The 21905-nt window shown below is 43.8% G+C and overlaps 1 protein-coding gene across 16 annotated transcripts in view; it reads left to right on the forward strand.

The window, feature by feature from the left end:
• PHYLLO (2-oxoglutarate decarboxylase/hydro-lyase/magnesium ion-binding protein) overlaps nucleotides 1-21905 on the forward strand; it is a 169922-nt gene that overhangs the window by 39169 nt on the left and 108848 nt on the right. For 11 of the 16 annotated variants that reach the window (XR_015263729.1, XM_086784347.1, XM_086784343.1 and 8 more), the window contains 13 exons: nucleotides 5347-5421; nucleotides 5526-5594; nucleotides 7255-7373; nucleotides 7534-7603; nucleotides 7807-7917; nucleotides 8036-8120; nucleotides 14473-14603; nucleotides 14696-14788; nucleotides 14978-15082; nucleotides 15164-15358; nucleotides 15548-15646; nucleotides 17748-18317; nucleotides 21230-21454. Coding sequence is in view for 15 of the 16 variants with exons in the window: in XM_086784347.1 (XP_086640473.1) it covers nucleotides 5347-5421; nucleotides 5526-5594; nucleotides 7255-7373; nucleotides 7534-7603; nucleotides 7807-7917; nucleotides 8036-8120; nucleotides 14473-14603; nucleotides 14696-14788; nucleotides 14978-15082; nucleotides 15164-15358; nucleotides 15548-15646; nucleotides 17748-18317; nucleotides 21230-21454 (1947 nt within the window). In the remaining variant the exon portion in view is untranslated. The remainder of the gene's footprint in view (nucleotides 1-5346; nucleotides 5422-5525; nucleotides 5595-7254; nucleotides 7374-7533; nucleotides 7604-7806; nucleotides 7918-8035; nucleotides 8121-14472; nucleotides 14604-14695; nucleotides 14789-14977; nucleotides 15083-15163; nucleotides 15359-15547; nucleotides 15647-17747; nucleotides 18318-21229; nucleotides 21455-21905) is intronic. The other 5 variants (XM_086784346.1, XM_086784344.1, XM_086784358.1 and 2 more) reach the window with 1 other exon arrangement.

Genomic DNA, 21905 nt, shown 5'->3' on the forward strand with positions numbered 1-21905 from the left:
AAAAAATAAAAAATTGTGTGGCGTGTGGCGATCATGCGATTGTAGATAAGCGACCAAAATTTGGGCATTTGTGTGTACTTGCAAAATCGTATCCCCTCTGTGTACCTGCAAAACTTTGCAGAGGAAACTTTTTCGCTCTTATTCGCTCTCTCTCCTGCCCAGACTTCATCATGCCGCGCAAGACTAACCCGAACTGGGCAATCCACACCAATGTCCTGAGGGTTGTTAACACCCCTTCTCAGCAAGGGTCAGGTACTCGGCTATGGGCATGCAAGTATTGCGGGGAGCAGTACACTAGCACCATAACTCGCGTCATCAAGCACATGACAGGTATCGGGTGCACCAATCAATGTGGTCCATGTGATAAAATACCACAAGCTGTGAGAGACCAATTGATTGCGGAGAATTGTCCTGCAATGGGTGGTGCAAGCAGTGTTAGAGGTGGTGAAAGTACGCAAGATGCTCTCCATGATGCTTGTATTGGAGATGTTACAGGTTCAGGTACAGTAGATGAGGGTGAAAGTCTTTTGGCTTCAGCCCAATCCACCACAGGCAGGAAGAGGGCACGTATTGCTGATGATGAGGACCTCCTGCCACAAGATGCGAGAGGTAGAGGGGAGGCATCAAAGCAATCCACTCTGCGTTCTTGTATCTCATCAAAAGCTTGGGTAAAGGAGCGGCAAAGGGTGGCAGAAATGGAGATTTGTCGTACTCTTATTGAGTGTAATATATCCTTCAATATGTTAAGGACAGACCAATGGAAAAGAATGGTGAAAGCAATTGCGCAGGTAGGGCCTACTGAGACGTGGACAGGTCTTGAGTATACGAAGATGCGTACATCCATGTTGGATGAGCAGAAGGCCTTGATAACAAGGCGCTCACTCCTGTGAAAGCAGGTTGACAGGAGTTTGGATGCACTATTATTTCAGATGGGTGGGCAGACATTCGCAAGAGGCATATAATCAATATCCTTGTGTCATCTTGCTTGGGCACCTATTTCTTGCGTGCCGTGGATGCAGGGAGAGCAGGAGACAGGATCACAGGGGAGTTCATTTATGGCCACATTCGACAGGCTATCCTTGAGGTTGGGGAGGACAATGTTGTGCAGGTGGTGACCGACAACGCCTCTAACTGCAAGGCAATGGGTCAAATGGTCGAGGCAGAGTTTCCACATATAGTGTGGACTCCATGTGCTGCCCATTGTCTTGATTTACTTATGGAAGACATTGGGAAGCTTTTTTTGGGTGCAGCCCATTGTTGCAGATGTTGTAAAGATCACCACCTTCTTCCGCAAGAAGCATCAGGCTCTTGCCATCTTTCGGAGCCATAGCCCTTTGGATATGGTGAGACCCTCCAAGACCAGGTTTGCCTACATATTCTTGGTCTTGGATAGGCTCTACAAGATAAGAGATTCACTATCATCAACAGTTGTGGATCCAAGGTGGCGACAGATGCATCATTCAGAGGATGAGTGTACAAAATACTTGCAGAGGCGGATCCTGGATGATGATTTTTGGCAGCAAGTTCATAGCCTTTTAGTTGCACTTAAGCCCGTGTATGTCCTTCTCCTTCTTACAGACATGGAGGGCTCAACTTTGGGGCTGGTCTTTCATTTGTTTATGCAAATGAAAGACCATGTTGCTTAGTGCTCCATGATGACTGCTCAACGGTAAGCAATAGTTCTAATTTCTTGCTCTTTCTTTGATTTTTATGACTTCTCGATTCTCGATTCTCATGACATGTCAGGAGTCAGGACTGACATGTGTACACTTAGTACTATAACCTAAGACATGTATTTTCAATCTCTCATTTTCAGCCGAGGTGAGATCTTGGACATTGTAGACAAACGGTGGACATTCATGAGCCGTCCCATCCATGCGATGGCTGCCATGCTCCATCCTCTCTACAGGTCGCCAGAGCTATGGAATAATACTGCTTTGAGCATGAAGCAGTCAGAGTATGTTGGAAGGATGTTCGATGAGGAGGAGCAACTTCAGATCGATAGAGAGTTCACCACTTACATGAGTGGTATTGGTGCTTCATTTGCGAGACATGTGTCATTGAGGAAGGAAGCCATGAAATTCCCTTTGACATGGTGGCACTCTTATGGAAGGGTTGGTCTTCCAAACCTTTCACGAGTTGCTCTTCGTGTTCTATCTCAGGTAACTTGTATTTAATCTCTAAAGTATAGTCTTCGGTAGTGAAGCTTGATGTTTTAGCATTAAAAGATTTACAAATTTGCTCGCATTGCACTCATTTTTGCATAGGATTGCTCAGCTGGAGCATGTGAGCGGAATTGGAGCTCATACTCTCTTATATGTAAGATTCGGAATCGCCTTAGTACTTCTCAATTAGAGAAGTTGGTGTATTGCAGAGCTAGCATGAGGCTCGTGCGAAGCTACCATGCTTTGGGGTCACCGAAGCAGGTATAAATTGAAATTTGGACTCAAGAAGAACTTAGAAGTAGAAATTTTGCTGTCGAACTCATTCACACTCAGATTCCCGAGGCACATGACGAGGATGCACTGGAGCTTGTTGCTGCTGAGCCAGAGTTCGATGAAGAGGGCAATGGTATCAATGATGGAGGCATGCTCTCTTCAGAAGACTCATGATCTTTATCTGATGATGAGATTTGAGACTCTTGCGTCTAGACTCTAGAGTCTAGACAACTGTAGTGTTTCATTGTTTTGCTTTTTGCACTTGTGGACCAGGACATGTGCTGTAGACATGATATTTGTACTCTCTTTTATAATCTATGACTTTCATGGTTCTTGCTTATATCACTATGACTGTTAACATGAGGTATTGTGTAATGGGCTTGGTAACTGATAATTGATAATTGATTTAAACTTTAAGTAATGAGGTTGAGTCTTTATTTTAAGTATTTGATTGCTATGTCTACAAAATATTCAGGTTTCTAGGACTGTTTACAAATGGTACGTACTGTTTACGTACCTTAAAATTTGTTCCGTATAGAAGTACGTTCCGTACGTACTGATAGCGTGCCGTACACTACGTACCTTTCCACCTTGCACCAGATTGGACGGGAGCTTCCTGATGAGGCAGTTGAGCTCATGGTGCAGATGACTCTTTGGGAGGCAGGATTGCATTTCCAGTGGTTTTTGCGGCATGCGAAGGATCATGGACTCTTGTACATAGGAGGGAGATTGATTGATGGAGTCCGACTCCAAGGTTGGAGTGACTCAGTTTGGGGAGGAGATCTGGACACGAGGAGATCTACTTCAGGCCCAGGAGCAGTTTTTTGGAGCAGTACGAGGCAGTCATCGTTTGCCTTGTCAACGACAGAGGCAGAGTACCGGGCTGCTTGTGATGCTGCTTGTGAGGTAGTGAGGATGCAGAGGTTGCATTGCAGGTTTGGGCTTCCACTGGAGGAACCCATGGTCATCTAGAGGCACTTTGTTCGTGAACAGATCGTTGTTGATGACATCTTGCTAGAGTTCTGTTCGACGGAGGACAGTACGGTAGACCTCTTCACGAAGTCGCTATCTCAGGATTGCTCAGGCGGCACCCCAGCTCCCTGTGGTTGGTTTCACAGCCAGGAGCTGAGAGGGGGTGTTAGAAGTCATCTACTGTCTATTTTTATACACCAGGGCCTATGTTGTGGGTGTGCCCGCCCTTATTAGGTGTTTTCTCATTTTTTCCCACTCTCCGTATTTTTCCCCTATTTTTTCCCATTTTTATGTGGCTTGGGAGGCAGCCCTGAGATGGCAGGAGAACCCAGTTGCTGGCCGACCGCATCAGCATGTTTATGTTCTCATTTTGGAGCTAGCCGATTGGACTGGACAACAGGTTGTGTACCTTCTGTACTGGCCAACTGCTGTTTGCAAGTCGTGGGTGTCCTCTCGGCTGCCCTATAGCAGGCCGACTGTTGTTGGGGGGCCATATGAAATGGCCCCTAGCCCTCTTGTCAGTATTGTACCGATTTCGAGATTCTTTTGTGTATATAGAGCAGAGTTAAACGCCTCTATCTCTCTCTCTCTCTCTTCTGCTGTGATTTTTCTGCATTGCGTTTTGCTTGTGTTCCAAGATCTGGTCATCATCTCCGCTGTGTATTCTGACAGGTAAGTTGTCCACTCTAGGTGTCAAGTATAGAGGGCAAGTGCCTTGTGGTGCAAGCTAGAATGGACACATGGCTGGTTGCTCCCTTTGTACAAAGGGGATAAGGTCTGGGTGGACATTGGGTTTTGTCCATCTCGGGACATCAATGTGTGAACACAAGGTTGGTCATAACTTAGAAGTGAGTTTTGGTCACCCAAAACTTAATCAAGTGTGTACAAACTCGCTTATAAATTAGTGCTAATCTCTAAGGCCAGGTTTATGACCAATACTTACCACCTGTCACATGCCACATAACCATGTTAGCAGACAATTACACGCATGGTTCACAGGCGGGCGTCCCCTTACCCGGAACTACACATTGGTTAGGCAAGCATGAAAACAGCATGTAATTTATGCAATGTAGCATTGGTATGGACAAATCCCTATTCATGAAACTATACCAAAATAGACGTGCTCGAGGCAAGTACACAAGGTACCAGACCCAATGGAACATCAATCCTCCAGGCATTTCCGGGCATGTATACACAGGCACAAGTCTCAACGGAAAGCCAAGTCCACATAATCACATGAGTGGCATCAATCCCCGGCATATGCAACTGCTATGGACGTCCGTCCAAGGTACATACATAATGAGAAAACATAGGTGGACCAATTGGGTGGCCAAATGGTGACAAGTACCAATGAGGAACTTTGCTATGCTGGAGGCCATGGTGGATTGCATCTGCATATGCTCTTCTTCGTTAAAAGCTTGACCAGTGGAGGTGGAGAGTGTTCAATTGAAATACAAGTTATAATGCTAAACAAAGATGAGAGGCCAAACCTGAACCCAAATAAATGCTTCTTTCAGGTGGCAACTCAAATGGGGAAGCTACTATGTTGTCCTTCTGCTTGGCTCCCTTAATGATGTCATAAGCACAAAGATGTGCTGAGTGAAGTGGTCCCATCTAACCTTGTATGGCCTATTTCCTTGCTGTAAGCCCGTGTGTTGAACTTTCCAAGAATGCTGATCTCTTCTAGCTGTGATCTCTTCCAAGAATGACATCATGATTTCAGGATAAAGGGGTGTACCCTCTTCAACCTCCTTGCTGACATAGGGTGAGTCACTAGGTGGAAAAGCATAGGTTGCATTAAAGAGTCCAGTAATGTAACCAGCATGTCAGAAGACAATCCCATGTTACTCGATTCCTAGGTATTGTTCCTCTGAAAGACACTAGAAAATTTCCATGCAGGGAGGGGGAGCTGATTGTTTTTTCTTTATGCCTACAGGTGGTTCTAGCTCGCAAAACAAAGATTGAAGTAGATGCAGTTTTAGAGCCACTTACTCTAGTTTCTATTCTCCAGGTTCGTTTTACTAGCATTGGCATGATTTATAACAGTCTTAAATTAGAAGCTTGCTGGAATATAAATAGTCATCATTATAATATAATGCATGCAAAATTTTGCAGGACAAAGACCCAAATGCGTATCAATTCTGTATCCAACTTCCAAATAGAAGTGCATTCATTGGAAGCACTGTGAGTACAGCATGGCAAATGTTCATGTTGATTAAATGATTTAATGTAACAAGTTTGCCTTAAAAGATGAGTTTAGCAGCTTGGCTAGCCTTTCTATTCATTTTACATGTTTTTACTTTTTTTGTTTATGTATTGTACGAGAACTTTAATGAATAGATCACATGAAATCGTTCTTTGTAATGCAAAGTGGTGCAACCAGCTACTGTGTGTGTGTTTCTGTGTTCTCTTTCTAGCCTTCATCATGGTTGAGCCTGTGTTTCACCTCCGGAGAAGTGATAGAAACTCAGTTCCATAGTTTATCTTTGAAGATTTGTCTACTGCAGTACATATCTTTATACATTAACTTGCACCTACTCTTGGGCACTGATGACGTGAGTGAGGATGCCATAGCTTGTAGTCTACACTCTGCATGATGGAGTTGTTGATTTGAAGCTTTGTGAGTGGATTCTCATAGAGTCAAGATTGCACTTTGGTTTTCGTTGAGTTTGGGAAATAACCTGAACTTTCCATCCGTATATGCACTCAGGTCCTTTTCTTTGGTGTTTTATCAGGACTGACTTTCAAAGCTATTACTACTCGCTCCTTTTCTTCGGTGCTTTGTCAGGACTGACTTTTAAAGCTATTACTATATTTGATGCATTTTAAGAAACTCATGGCTCAATATCCACTTTCGGTATGCTATGCTGGGGTTCAGCCTTGCTAATGTTTTCCTTACAAAGAGAAGCCATGTTTGAGGGAGGGTGACACTTGACATCCTAGTTGGGCACCACCTAAATGTGAGGGCTAACGGACAGCTTTTGGATGGTGTGGGACAGTGTCTGGTAGGCTAAATGAAATTGGGGGGTGCATTGTGGGAGCAAGTCATGTTGTGCTAGGGTTCGGCATGTCTTATGTTTCCATTACGAGGAGAATTCACTCACTGGTGTGATGGCTTGTGGGCTGCTTTTTGAATGTGTGGGACAGTGCCTGGCAGGTAAGTGGGGCAATATTGTGAGAGAAAGTCAGTAACATATGTTTGTCAGTTGGGTTTAATTTGGGGCTCAAAGAGATGAGGAAGGACACCTCTGTTTTGTCCATGAGGGTCTTGCTCATGCTCATTGTGAGCCCTTGTCCAGGGACAAGTCGCAAGTGGGTGTTGACTTCTCTGATAATGAAAATGCTAAGGTTTTTGATACTTCGTGCCTCTTGGATGGAGGTGTAGATGAGGTTGCATGCCATGCTTGATCAGAGGAAGAGAAGTAATGTGTGAACCACTTGAGAGTTGGATCTCATTGGTCCAAGAATGTTTGAAGAAGACGATGGTGGTGCATGTGCCGAGTCCATGCTTGGTAAGGAGCGCCATGGAGGGCTAGGGCAAAGGTTGACCTGTGAATCGCTGTGGGAGGAGGGACCCAATGGTGGAGGGACACGTAAATGGAGCTCACTAGATTAATTGAGGATACTAGCTACTTGCAAGTAAATGGACTAGGCCCCTCATGCAAGAGTCCTTGTAATCCATGCACCATAGGGAGACCTATTTAAGTGGCTCCTGCACGATTTTCAAAGTTGCTAGTCTAATGTGAGATTTTCTTTAGGACTGCAATCTTTCGAAGTTTTTTGATGTGGATTTCACATGATTTTGAATCATTCTTGAGTTTTTGTTTACACACCTTTGTGACAGCCAGAACGTTTGTTCTACAAAGATGGGGTTAAGGTGTTCAGCGAAGCTGTGGCTGCCACCCGCGCACGTGGAATAACTGAGAGCAAAGATTATGGATCAAGCATTGAACTACTTTTAAGGTCTGGGCTGTTGGTTTGGATTTGGCCTCAACACTTTATCAGTGTCTCATAAACTCTTGTTATGATCGTTGCTTTCAGCTAATATGAATGCTACAGTAACCTTATAGAAAGCCTAATAATTCGTTTAAATGATGATAATTGTCTTAATGTGATGACTTAGTTCTAATGGCAGTTCAAAGGATCATACAGAGTTCGACATTGTCATGGAGAGTGTCAAACAAAGACTAGAGGTGGGTCTGTATTTTAGCTCTCATGAGCTTATAAGATCTCATAAGGTCTCTTTTGAGCCATTATGAGCTCTTATGAGCTTTCTTGAGCTCACCTTTTTCTTACTAACTCTATAGCACTTTAGTTTTATTGCGCAGTTATATTCTTTTGTTTTGTTTAGAAAGCTCATGTCAGGATTTCACATGCCATAAATTTTTTGCCGCAGGTGGTGTGCAAGCATGTCAAGGTAAAGTCCTACAAAGGTCTCATAAAGCAGGCAAATGTGCAGCATCTGTATGGACGCTTGGCTGGACAACTCTGCAATGAGAATGGTGAAGTATGGTTACGGACTGCCCTCATTTTCTAGAATATGCTTCGTGATGTGGTTAGTAGATTTTATGGTATTTCTTGAGATTGTTGAGCTTTTGTCTTTGGGAATGTATTTGATTGTACAGTTCGAGCTACTGTCAGAACTGCATCCAACGCCAGCAGTATGTGGACAACCCCAAGACCTTGCAAAGAAATTTTTGAGTGAAACAGGTAATTGTTGTACATAAGTGCAATCCTTTTCAACTTCTGTTTGATAAAAGAAGTCTGCTTCGTTCTATAGTCACTCTTACAGGTCCATGGGTAAAGGATACTTATTAGAGGGTCCCTGTGTTTTTTATTGGTTGTTTTTATGGAGTTAGTTGAAAGGTGTCAGATGAAAGGAAGGGAAGAGCAATTCCGTGTGGGAAGAGAGTCTAGAGAGTAATTCTTGTAGGTGCAGGACATCAATTAGTGTGAGTATAGAAGTCAGAGGATTCAATCATAGTTTCTTTTGTTAGACTAGTCGGACTCAGTTCCCTTATAGAGCTAGGCACATACAGCTTTGCATCCTCTCATAAGTGTTAAGGTCAGGAGCGGACAGATTTGAAGCTGTCAGACTAGGAAGGGTCAGCCCAAGAGCTGTCAGAAAGAGTGCTGACTGAATCAGTGTTGATTGAAGCTGAGTTGACTGATCAAGAGCTGACTGTAGAGAGTTGGTTGAATTAGAGCTATCTGAAGTAGGAAGAGTCAGTTCAGAGTTCTTAGATCAACAGCTGTTAGAAACAAGAGCTTGTTGAGTCAGAGCTAATTGAATGAGGAGGGGTCAGAAAGAAAGTTGCCTGCCCATTAGATAGCAAGCTGTCAGATGAGGAAATGGCAGAATCAATGTTGATTGAATCGGTGCTGACTGAAGGAGGAAGTGGCAGAATCAGTGCTGACAGAAACAGAGCTGACTAAAAGAGGAAGCATTTGGATCAGTGCTGACTGAAGGAGGAAGTGGCAGAATCAGTGCTGACTGAAGGAGGGAGAGAAAGAACAGAGATGACAGGATGAGAGCTGAGCTATCTGAAATCAGAGCAGTTAGTCGAGGGGCTGTCAGATTAGAAGCTAGTTAGATCAAGAGTTGTCAGATCAAGAGTTAGTGGGATCAGGACTGTGTGGAACAAGACTGTCCGCAGCAGAAAAAAACAATCAGTATGAGAGCTGAGGAAGTGAGGACTATTGAGATGAAGAGAGAGGCAAGCCAAGACTTTAGGTTGGAGATTGTATCTACTGACTGAATCAGAACTGATTGAAGCAAGAAGTGTTAAGATCAGGTTGGTTGGGCAGTTATTACACTTCCGTTGGCCCAGGGAGGCTTGGGCATTATAGATCCAGTTGATCAGAGTAGAGCCCTATTGGGGAAGCTTATTGTTCGGGGGCTGCTTCCAGGCGCTGAGCCTTGGAAAGAGCTTCTTTTTCAGCGGCTGCAGCCTCGGGCTCCCCCAGCAGGGGGCACTTGGGCACCAGAGATACGATGGATCTTCATAGAGATGAGGAGGACAGGCCTCAGTAGAGGATGGGAGGACAGATTTGCCTTGAGCATCTTGAGAGCTTGGGAGTTGCTGAGACCGGGACTCTCTCAGAGACCTCCTTCTTGTGATGAGGAGCGGGCCAGACAACCGCTCATCTGGAGCCCAGCGGTTCGCACAGAGCAGGATCATATGCTAGGTTCTCGGCCTCATCTAGCCTGGGGACCATTGGCGGCAGGCCCAGCACGTAGTTTTTGAGACTGGCAGGCCTTCTGCAGTCTCCCAGAGGAGATCTAGGTGGAGAGGCTGAGTCACTTCCGAGGGGGGCTGATTTTGAGGGATGACATTCAGGAGGCACTCACAGAGGAGTGGTTCACGCCTCTCGAGCCAGTGGCCCCACGGTGGATGGGAGCCTGGCCCCTCTCTCTCCAGAGGGTATGTATACGTTGGGTGCCGGTGCTTGGTCGACTTCGTCAGGGCCTGCTATGGGCTATGAGACGGAGCAGGACAGCTAAGCCATCAGATTCATTAGGGGCCAGCCTCGCCTTGTTCCTTCACCGGATTTCTCATCCGCCGGCTGGACACAGGAGAGGGATCTACGATGGGAGCTCCTCAGCAGCCTCACCATCTGGTTCACCTGGAGGGCCCGGTGTTTCAGGGCCTTTGAGGGGAGACTGGAGCCACCAGTAGAGACTGTTCGGGGGATTTGGCAGTAGTTGATCCACACCCTGCGAGGACAGTATGACCGCATCCGGGCGACTCGGATGAGGCGATCTTGCGGCGCCAGGCCTTTCACACCACTTGGCGCAGTGGCCCCTTCTATACCCTACACGCGGGGTCCCCCCGCTGGCACTACAGGCCACCTGTTTGGCTTTTCCCCCCTCCTATTGTATGATATAGCCCCTCAGTTCTTTGTACTGATACTTGTACTTTTCAGCACCTAGGGAGAGTCTCCCAGGCTGCCTTGCTTGGCTCTCTGCTCTGTTTTCTTATGAGCAAGAGAGGATCTTTTGTAGCCCTACGGGCGTTTTTTATATAACTAATGAAAGGATCTTTTCTCGAAAAAAAAGAAGAAGTGTTAAGATCAGAAAACGTTCGGAGTAGGAGCTATTTGAATCAGGGAAAGGGTCTGAAAGGGTTTAGGAGTAGATTGAATCAAGAAGATGTTCGGAGTAGGAGCTGTCTGAATCAAGAAAAGGGTCTGAAGGGTTTAAGGAGTTGTCTGAATCAAAAGCTATCGAGATCAGGAGATGTCTAGAGCTGAATTTAAGCAGGGACCATTGAGTTGTAGAGAGGCAAGCCAAGACCTTCAGTTTGAGTGTTGTTTGTTTGGTGTTTGGGGGTGGTGTCTTGTATACCTGATCTCATCTAGCCTTCTTGTAGTGCTAGGTAGCAATAGCTAGTGCGGGAGTTGAAAAAGCTCTCAGCGGAAGGAAAACAATGCATTAAGAGATTCTGGGAGCTTCTTCTCAAAGTTCAACACTTCAAGAAGATTAGCAATTCTTGAGAAGACGAGAAAATTTCAGGGAGGTTTGCAGTTCAAACTTTTTACTGCTCTCAATCATTGTATATGTTCTAGTCTTAAAGAATTGATAGACCGTGCTGAGACATGGGAAACGGAGAATGGTAGTAGCAAGCCATTCAAAGTGCATAATTAGAAGAGACTTTCCAACAACAAAGAAGGGGATGTAAATGGAGAAAATCGGTAGGACATTCAGCCGCCATTCAAGAAGATGAAGCCGTATCCACTATCAAATGCTCCTCAAAGCTGCTCTACCATGTACCTACACAACAAGCAACTTTCCGAAGAAGAAATATGACAATATCATGAAGGAAGGGAAACGTTTCAGGTGCAGATAGCCAGGACATGTTGTGAAGCAATGTCCTAACAACAAACAAACACCAGGTAAAGGAATTTTGCTACACCACATGCCACCACCAACACTGTAGGAGATGTGTTTGGAAACACTGGCGATACACTAGAAATGTGCCAATTGTTGAAAGTTTGGGGCCAGCTTCAAGGGAAGCAAGCTTTCTTCTTAATCGATCCAGCAGCTAAGGAGAGCTTCGTCTCATGGCATCTAGCCAAGGAGGTGGGGTTAAAGTGTGAAGATATGAAAATACCCATGGAGCTTTGCTAAGCTGTGCATCATGATAATGGGATTCCAAGAAGATTGTTGTACCTTACATCGGTAAGTTGAAATTCCAATTGCAAGGCTACGGTGGTCATGATACCTTCTGCATTGGAAACGTGGATGGTGAGATGTCATTCTTGGCATGCCTGGGAATCACATAGTGGGCTCCGCGCTGTATTCTCACAAAAAGGGGGGTCGAGTTCAAACACAAAGGCAAAAGGTAGGAGATCGAAGCAAGCGTTAGCGGAGATACTATATCAATGGGAAGCCACATGCAAGTCTCTCGCGCTATTAGAGATTGTGTTCAATGCTACCTGATTTATGTAAATGATAGGAAGGAACTTAAAGATGCATCTATGATATCATTACTGGTTGCTCTCCAGTTTTCCTTGTGCAGGAAAAAATGGTACATTCAGAATGTGCATTGTTTATGGTTCCCTCAATAAAATCACGGTAAAGAATTGATTCCCTATCCCAAGGATTGATGCTATCTTGGATCGGCTAGGAGGCTCAAAGATCTATAGCTGCATTGACCTAAAGAGGGTGGTACCACAGGATGTTCATAAAATTGATTTTTGCACTGCTTTTGGCCTTCATGAATACTTGGTGACTCCTTATGGATTAACCAATGCACTAGCTACCTTCAACCGAATGATGGAATGCATCTTTTGGGATCTTCGATAGTATGTTGGTTCTCTCTTTGACGACATCCTTGTTTTTAGCAAGAATGAAGAAGAGCATCACCAACACTTGGAGATTGTCTTGCATCTTCTTTGAGATCACAAGCTTCTAATCAATAGTAAAAAGAGTGAATTCTTCAAGAACAAGATTAACTATCTTGGACATGTTATTTCTCAAAATGGCATTCAAATGAATCGAGAGAAGGTCAAAATAATCAAGGAATGGTGAGATCTTTGTGACGTGCATGAGGTACGATCTTTCCTTGGGTTATGGTTTTACTACCGCCGCTGCTTTATCAGGCATTTTGCACGGATAGCTTCTCCATTGCATGACCTTACTAAGAAGAAAAGTGCATTCAGATGGATGGAAGCTGAGAAGGCAGCTTTCAACAAACTCAAAACAGCCATAACCTTTGAATATGTCCTCATCATTCCAGCCCTAACCTTTGAATATGTCCTCATCATTCCAGACTTAGTAAAGCTATTTTTGGTAGAATTAGATGCTTGTGGAAATTGTCTTGGTGCAGCTCTCAATCAAGAAGAGCATGATGTGGCATTTGAAGTAGACGCTTGAATGAAGTGGAGAAAAGGTATGACATTTATGAGAAGGAATTATCAGTTGTAGTTCATGCATTAAAGCTATGGAAGCGTTATTTGTTGGGCAATGAATTTGTTGTTAAAACTGATCAGCAAAGCTTGAAGTATTTCAATACTTAGAAGCACTTGCAAGAGAAGCATGTGAGATGGGAAAATTTTCTATCTATGTTCAATTTTCAGATTATGTGTACTCCTGGAAAACATAATGTGGTGGCAGATGCACTCTCTCGTATACCTCGGATTTCAGCCATGACAGTAGCTCATCATGAAAAGTTTGCAGACATGTAGAACACCTATGATAAAGATGATGACTTTGCAAAAATTGAGGAAAATTTACAGCAAGGGAAACCTCATCCGCATTATTGTATCAAAGAGGGTTATCTCTTGATGAATAATCGCCTATGCATTACTCTTCCAATGAGAGAGAAGGTGCTTAAAGGGAGGCATCAGGAAAGGCAGCCACTCTAAGTGCATTAGAGCACTTCTTCTAGTGGCCAACTCTCTAAAGAGACTCAGCTAGGGACCCCAAGTTCACAAGCAACTTCTGGTGTGCTTTGTTTGAGAACTTGGGAACAAACCTTAAATTCTCTTCTTCTTTCCATCCTCAAACGGAAATGGTGAATCTTACACTGTTGGATATGCTCAAGGCTTATGTTGGTGAACACAAAACACAATGGGAGAAGTATATTCCTTTGCTAGAATTTTCTACAACACAGTGCATTCATCCACAGGGAAAGCTCCAAATGAAATCATGCAGGGAAGGGTCAATCTTCCACCCATTGTTCACACCAAAGACAAGATATTTGTTGCTGATCAGTTTGCTTTGGATCGGAAATCAGCCATGAATCTGGTTTGAGCCATCATCAAGTTAGCTCAGGAAAGACAAAAGAAACAAGCTGACAAGAGACAAAGGCATTTAGCCTTTGAAAAGGGTACTTGGATTTTTCTGAAATTTGACAAAAGCCGACTCAAATAGGGCTCTGGACAGCCTTCTCCTTTTCCAAAGCTAATACTGCCCACTCTCTCTCTCCACATTTCTGTCTATAAACCCAAAACCTATAATCGGCTACGGGCCTTTTCAAAGGCATTTAGCCTTTGAAAAGGTTACTTGGGTTTTGCTGAAATTTGACAAAAGCCGACTCAAATAGGGCTTTGGAAAGCCTTCTACTTTTCCAAAGCTGTCCAAAAGGTACTATGGACCATTCAAAGTAGTAGATCAAATCAATAAAATTTCATATAGGCTTGAACCCTTATTTTCTGTACTAATTCTTTCTATTTGCTACTTTCCCTTAGTGCTAGGCTTCATTAGTTGCCTAGCTAGACATGTTGATTATGTTTCTACAAACATACTGTATGCGGTTTCATTCTATACATATAATGCAAACCAATCCCCAGATTCTTGGATTATCACTACCCTTTCCATAGTGGTAGAGAAAGTTTCCCTTCTTAGTTACGCAATCCATGCTGCAGCCAAAGAAAGCTTTCCATAGTGTTAAATTCACCAAGAAAGCTCTAAAGTGCACTATCTTCCATACAGTTTAGAGATATGGAATGTGTATCAAAGAAAAAGATAATATAATTTTATCCATAGACTGCCTATTTTCTGTGAGTTTTTCAAACACTTTGGGTTTTGTTCTGTATATTTGCTGTTTTTGTGCAGAGGCTTTTGATCGGGGAATGTATGCTGGTCCCATGGGTTGGATTAGTGGTGATAAAGCGGAGTTTGCTGTTGCCATCAGATCTTCACTATTAGAGCATAAACAGATTGCATTACCTCAGAACAAAGTCTTTGTAAGTGAATGAAAGGCTTAGCTGCTTAAGCTTCATGCTGTTAGAGTTTTGATTTTCCCCTTACTATATGTCCTTTTGAACTCACTTTCTAGGGTACACGCTTGTATTTGTATGCTGGAGTTGGTATAGTCAAGGGTGCAAAGTCTTCCTCAGAATGGAGAGAACTTGATCTGAAGATTCAGCAGGTATGTTGATCATCTCTTCAATGCAGAACTGGTCTTTTTATTTCTCTCCTACTGTATGCATGTGCTATACTCCTGCAGCTGCTATCTTCTTACTGTTAGTGCTGATGCCATTGGCTGCTGATAAACAGTTATCACCTACAGAATGCAGCTTCTATCATCTGATTATTGATGCTGATGTTGGGGTTGCAGTTTGAAGCATTACTACAACCCTTCTCTTCCCTTCAAGATGTTGTGAATATAAATGCTCTGTGGGCAAGGCTCATAGTGGAAGAATGCTGCAGATTGGGTGTAACTGTTAAGTCTTCTGAAACTCCATTTGCATATTCTGTAAGGTTTTCAATTGAGTTCTAAAGCTTCAGTGTTTTGGTAATGCAGTATTTCTGTATTGCACCTGGATCAAGATCTTCCCCTCTTGCTGTGGCAGCATCTGAAAATTACAAAGCCAACTGTGTCTCTTGTATTGATGAGCGCTCGCTAGCATTTCATGCTCTTGGATATGGACGTGGAGCATGCAAGCCTGCAGTCGTCATCACGTCATCTGGAACAGCAGTTTCAAATCTTTTGCCAGCAGTCTGTTTTCTCACTTTTTAACAGTCCTTTCTAATCTGCTGTTGGGAAACCAAACATTTGCATGATAAAAAATCTTGTCCTCTCTGGAAGCTGATGCCTTTGAAGTATTGAAGGAACTTCCTGATTGGAGATTATAAAGAGATTAGAGATTTATTTGTAATTATTTCATATTTTGTTGACTTTATGCAGGTTGTTGAAGCCAATCAGGATTGTGTGCCATTGATTTTGCTTACTGCTGATCGACCACCAGAATTACAGCAGGCTGGTGCTAATCAAACCATCGATCAGGTACTTTTGACCTGAAATAGGGAGCATCAACACGCCTTGAGAACATTTTTCATTAGCTTTGAGCATGGTGTTATTCAACATGGTTTAAGTGGGGTTGTGGGTGGCTGCATGAAACCTTTGTGGCACACAATTACAACACTTAAAAGACTTGCCTCTTTTTTTCTGTTTATAAGAAAAATAAAAAGATTCTTCCATTAGAAAACAGAAAATAGATCTGAGAAAAAGGTGAAATTGAGGGGGGGGGGGGGGGGGGGGGAGGGGGGGGGCATTCCCTCCATGGCTGGTTGCTCTTGGAGGGATACACCAATGAGAGGGTGGCAAAAAAAACATCATTGAGGGTCTATAATGCCAAATGATTCCATTCTTGCCTCTGGACAAAAAAGGTTTGAGGCTTTATTTGCATGGAAAAGCTACGTGTTGTTGCTGCATAGCCTTGGAGTTACTCTTTTCATTTACCAACTTTTTGAATATACAATCTCTCTTGAAGCTAATTGCTCAAGGTTCCATGGTGGTATGTCTACCTTTGTGTGCATTCCATGTAATGAATCTTAGGATGTGTGCACTCCATCCCCATTGAGTGCAACTCTTCCTTGCACTACTAGACCCAAAGTAAGACTTGACTTTGCATCATCCCTTCTTGTGGTTTTTCACAAAATGAAATAGCCAAAATGGAAAAAAATTGAGAAGAAAATTCGACAAAAGAATCGTTGTGTCGACACATGGTAATGTAGGCCATGTGGTACTCAAAAAATGGGGAAAAACTTGGTTGCATTGCCACGTGGCAACGTGGCTACGTGTGCCAAAACATAAATAAATAAAAAATTCAGAATAAAGGTTGTGTTGCCACATAGCAATGTAGGCCGTGTGCCCACTGCCATGTGGCATCCAAAAATTAAAAATATAAAAAAAATTGAGAGAAAGAAAGAAAGAAAGTTATATTAAACGTCTTCAAAAGACCCAATGGGTCTATGAGACCAAAAGTAATAAAATAGTGTCCCTGCAATCTCTTCATGGTACAAAACAAATCAAAGATTAGAGCTATGAGCTGAGAATGTGAAATCCGAGCCATATGATACAAAGTGGGACCATCATTATACAACCTATGGAGCTAACCCTGGGGGCCGTCAAGGATATTAAGCATGGGGTTAGCCTGTAGGAGGCTCTACAGATCCGCCAGGCGTGGGAAGGTGGCTCTGTGCCTCTCCAAGATCTCCTCAAGCTGGGGCTGATGTCTGTGTTGCTGGTGAGGTCCAGGGAGTCTAGGGCATTGGGCTCACTGTAGTGCTGTGGCCAGTGAAGAGGATGAGGGCAGACGAGGAGGCCAGGCAGCGTGAGCAACAGGGGAAAGGGGGGGGCAGCAGGGAAGCGGGGCAGGAGAGACAGGGCGGCGCTTGGGGGGGGGGGGGGGGGGTAATGGCGGGCAGGAGAGATGGCGGAAGGCTAGAAAGCAGCAGGAGAAATGGCGGGGAGCAGGTGGACAACGCTCAGGTGCAGGGGTTGCGCAGTGGTACACGGAGCTCCTTAGATCTTCGTTCTTCTCCTCCTACCTCCTGTTTATTGTTAATTTGTTGCAGTGGGCACCTGTCTACTGCAACGGGTCCATTGGAGGTGAGTCCAGCCCCCCTACCTCAATTGATCTTTTCCACAGCCTGCGAGGAAGCCTACAGCGCCTAGCAGGAGACTTAAGAGTGCATGCAGTGGTAGCGGGATGCTTTCCTCTGATTTGGAGCACTGGACCCTTCTTCTCCAGAGAGGATGGCGCATGAGCGCTGGACCCTTCTTCTCCACCTCCCCATGAGCGGCCAGCCATTTCTAGTGTCATGCACAGGGTTGTATTACTGCTCTTGGCGGATTTTCTTTTAACTAATGGGAAAACAATTGCCACATGTATGGTCATGAAGTGGTTTACTTCTATACGTAAGGCCTCTTGTCTGCTTGAATGAAATGTGGGATAGCACCTAATGGCATGAAAGGGATTTTAAAGAGTGTTATTAAAATCCTTGATTTGTAACTTCCAATTAACACCCTTTACTTCTAGTGCTATATAAAACCTTTGGTTACAATATATCTCCGTTATGAAAGCCACATTCTCTTGTTTCAGGTGAACCACTTTGGATCATTTGTTCACCATCAGATAAATTTGCCACCTCCAAGTGGAGACATACAATGCAGGATGGTTTTGACTTCAATAGATGCTGCAGTATTTAGGGCAAGCGCAGACCCAATGGGTCCTGTTCATATAAACATTGCATTTCGAGAACCTCTTGCAGGGACACCTGATGTGTGGAATCTTGATTGCTTGAAGGGTTTAGAGAGATGGGTATCAAAAGCATTACCATTCACCAAATATGTGAGAACTGTGGCAGCAATTGTAAGCAAACAGCCATATATACCATGCAGTGAGATAAAAGAGATTGCAGACATAATTACTTCTGGCTGCCGTGGTCTACTCATAGTTGGAGGCCTTCAGAAAGCAGAAGAAGCTCGGGCTGTCTTGCTGCTAGCCAGGCATCTTGGATGGCCAGTAGTGCCAGATATTTTATCAGGTGTCCGCTTACGGCATTTGGATTTGGTCAATGAGGATGGACAAGCATGTGTGGTTGACTACTTTGATCATATGCTACTGAGTACTCACGTACATGACTTGATAAAACCGGACATTGTGCTTCAGGTATGTGTACAGTATGGGCAGTATTTTGTTCCTAATAATTGTTGTATTTTTTGTTTAAAATTTGGGACTATTGTAGTGAAAGGAATTCATTTTGCATGTGAACTGGTTGAATTGATGACAAACACTTGAAAGCACACCATGGCATTGATAAACTGCACTGCTTTTGTCATGTACGTCCCGCACTTGGATGCCATGTGGCAGGACCTAGAGCGGTAACTGGCCCCTTGTGAGCTCGAGTCCGGGACGAGTCAACCAAGGATCCACTTAGAGTCCATGGTCAGGTGTGCATGTCCAGCACATGGAAGTAGTGCATGTTCCACGGAATGATGTAGAGGTATACCGGGCTTTGCTTGGGACACCAGATCTAGGAGTCAGGGTCTTAGTTGCATTTAGCTTGGCATCGCGGCAGCCCTCTGGGCCACTCCATAAGGCTTTAGAAGCCTTGCCGACAAGCTGGGCAGCCATCAGAGGCAACCCTAGGGGCCATGGAGGCCCCCATGCCCAAGCAACCAGCCATAGGAGGGCTGGGCAGCCAGTTGGCAGCCTGTTGGGGGCACACACACCTAGTTGGCCAGCCCATAGACCACACATGTGAAAAATACCTATTATTAAGTGAATATTTAAGTTGTGGACCTTCAGAAAACAGGCTGACAGCCAGATGTAAAAACTGACCAGCAGCATGGTGTCCTATATAAACATTAGGCAGCCTAAGGCATTGTTATCTTTAATGTCCTGCAAGTGCTAGAGTCTCCAGGGCCAGGACAGCCAAGGGATTGCTCTTTGCAAGGTGGTTGAAGTAGGTCAAGGGCAGAGGTAACATGCAGCCAAGACACCTCAGTAGAAGATCACTTCAATCCAGGTATTTCCAGCCCAAGTCAGTCCTTTTCTTTACATTCAATAATGCAAATACACCATCCTTGGTGCGGGCCCTTCAAAGGATATTTGGAACCCAATCTTGTGTATTTCTCTCTCTTATTTGTGTAAGGACTTTCTCCCTCCGGCTTAGCCTTACTACATTGGGTACCATGTTGTAGCGCCCTATGCGAGATATTCTTGGCTGATGCGAGAGCTTGAGGCTCTTTGTTTTTTTATTGATATTTTCTTTTAGTTTTACTTTCAGTACCATGATGATGTATTCCATGGACATGATGTAGCATTTTGGTCTCATAGGTCATTTTGGCCTTTTGAAAACGTTAATACAACTTTCTTTCTTCATGTCTTTCTCTCTCTCTCTCTTGTATGTAGGTGCACCATATATTATGAGATTCTAGGGAGGTTCCACTGTCTATTCAGAGAGGGGTTTGGACCCTTACCCAAGATCATGGATTACCCAGATCAGCGGTGCCTGGGCCTCGTCCTACTAGAGCTTCATCGCCATAGAGATTCATTGATTAGGGAGTCCTGACCCCATGGGAGACATCCACCCCGGCCCCAGGTGATCATCACCCAGTTCTTCCGACCACGAGAGGATGCCCCACTGTCATGGATGACATACCCATAGCCTCATTGAGCCACACATTCTGGAGTTCCCGATCCCTTGCCAGATCACAGTCCCAAACTCCCTAAACCTCACCAGCAACACAGACATCAGCCCTAACTTGAGGAGATCTTGGAGAGGCACAGAGCCACCTTTCCACGCCTGGTGGATATGCTGAGCCTTCTACAGGCTAATCTCATGCTTGATATCCTTGATGGCCCCCTCCCCCTACTGGGGGGTTAGCTCCATAGGTTGTATGATAAGGCTGGTCCCACTTTGTATCATATGGCTCGGATTTGACATTCCTAGCTCATGGCTCTAGTCTTTGTTTTCTTTTGTACTAGGGACAGCTACGATTGTACATTTATTTTATCAATGAAGCAGTGGTTTCACTAGAAAAGATAGGAGACCATTCTGTCCGTCATTTTAGCCGATTACTCCACAGACTTGTTTTTTTTCCTCAAGTTTTTGGTTTTAGTTGTATGCTACTTTTCCTGATATTACTAATTTGGGTTCCACTGCATTGATCCAAAGTGAATGGAATTGAGCTAGGTTGCACTCTTTAATTGTTGCATGTGTTGTACCTATAAGCATTCTCACACTTGGGTTTCAAAGCAAGTTTCTCTCTTCCAAAGTAGCTCGAAAGCTGTAGAATGTGTACCACATCAGCATGCGGTTCTTGCATCTATTCCTACTGATGTCTTGCCACATCTTGATGGCTTTTAAGCATATTCTCCTTTTCTTCTTGTTCCCATGCCAGCTTGTCATGTAAGGTCCTCATGGCTTGAGACATGGAATCTATTTAGTACTTCTCTTTGCTTTTGTTGTTGTGTTACCTGTTGGGTGAGGTTTGCTGTCTTTTCTACTCGCTCTACATTCTTTGTTCACTGATGTTGCTTGCATCAAAAAAGTACGCTGTTAAAAAACCTTGCTCATTTGGCACTAGGAATGTGCCATGTGGATATATTTTTTTTTGGGGGGTATGTAGTCACTTTGGTATCTCTTGGTAAAGAGTTACTCCTCTTTGGTGGTGATATAATATAAAGTATATAGTATATACTTTATAAAATATATTATATACTATATACTATATATTATATTTTTTATGTGAATGTGATGCACTGCCAAAGAGGACTCTTTACTTACATTATATATATATAAGTATATATTATCCGAGATATTTACTGTATTTCTTCTAAATTTAGTCTTTAAAGAAGCTTGTCTCTCTGCTCAGGCTTTAGAAAGGTTCAATTATCACGTCTGATCTGTTTCTAGGCCTCGAACATGGGCCTTCAGGTTATAATTAATAAGATCTTGTAATCATGACTTGTGCTCCTAGGATTACTTCACATTAAATTCTCTTTTGACAAATCTTAGAAGGCAAATTCAAAGCATGTGCTAAATCAAGCTCAATTAATCATATTCGTTCACGCAGATGGGGAGCCGACTCACAAGCAAACGCCTGGCACAGTTTTTGGAGGTCTGCCAGCCTGCTTCGTACATTCTAGTTGAAGAGCATCCTTTTCGGCATGATCCATCTCATCTGCTAACACATAGGGTCCAAGGTTCTATCACAGAATTTGTTGCTCAAATAATATCTTGCTGCACTCCCTCTCAATCACGAGATTTTGCTGAACAGATTCAGCTCCTCTCAGACATGGTATACTTCCTCAAATCTACCATTGAGTGTGTTTCCTTGTGTAATGAGTAAATAACCTTTCCCATATTCAGAACTTTATATAATTGACCATGCCTGCCATGGTGATCGATTTTTTAAAGAACCCTACTGATAATTTGTTGAGATTAAAAGAAGCATGCATTATGTCATTACCTAGCTTGGGAATCACATGAAGCTTGGTTTGAGAAAAACAGTTTATTGATTAGTAATCATGCTGCTTATTGTTGCTTCTATAACACGTGCACCTTCTGCACTAGGGTGCCACATGGGTATACTTGTATAGACTGCACAGTTCTAGTAACCTTCTGGGTGAGTACTGGGCATTCTGTGAACCCTAGTCCAGTGATTAGTCGCCATTGTTATCAGGATAGGCCATAGGTACAGTCAGAGTGTGTTGTCCCGGACACCGATGCAACCCTTTTGCATTATAATT

Source organism: Cibotium barometz, chromosome 47 (genome assembly GCF_041138505.1).
Source record: "Cibotium barometz isolate CiBa-2024 chromosome 47, ASM4113850v1, whole genome shotgun sequence".
Taxonomy (NCBI): domain Eukaryota; kingdom Viridiplantae; phylum Streptophyta; class Polypodiopsida; order Cyatheales; family Cibotiaceae; genus Cibotium; species Cibotium barometz.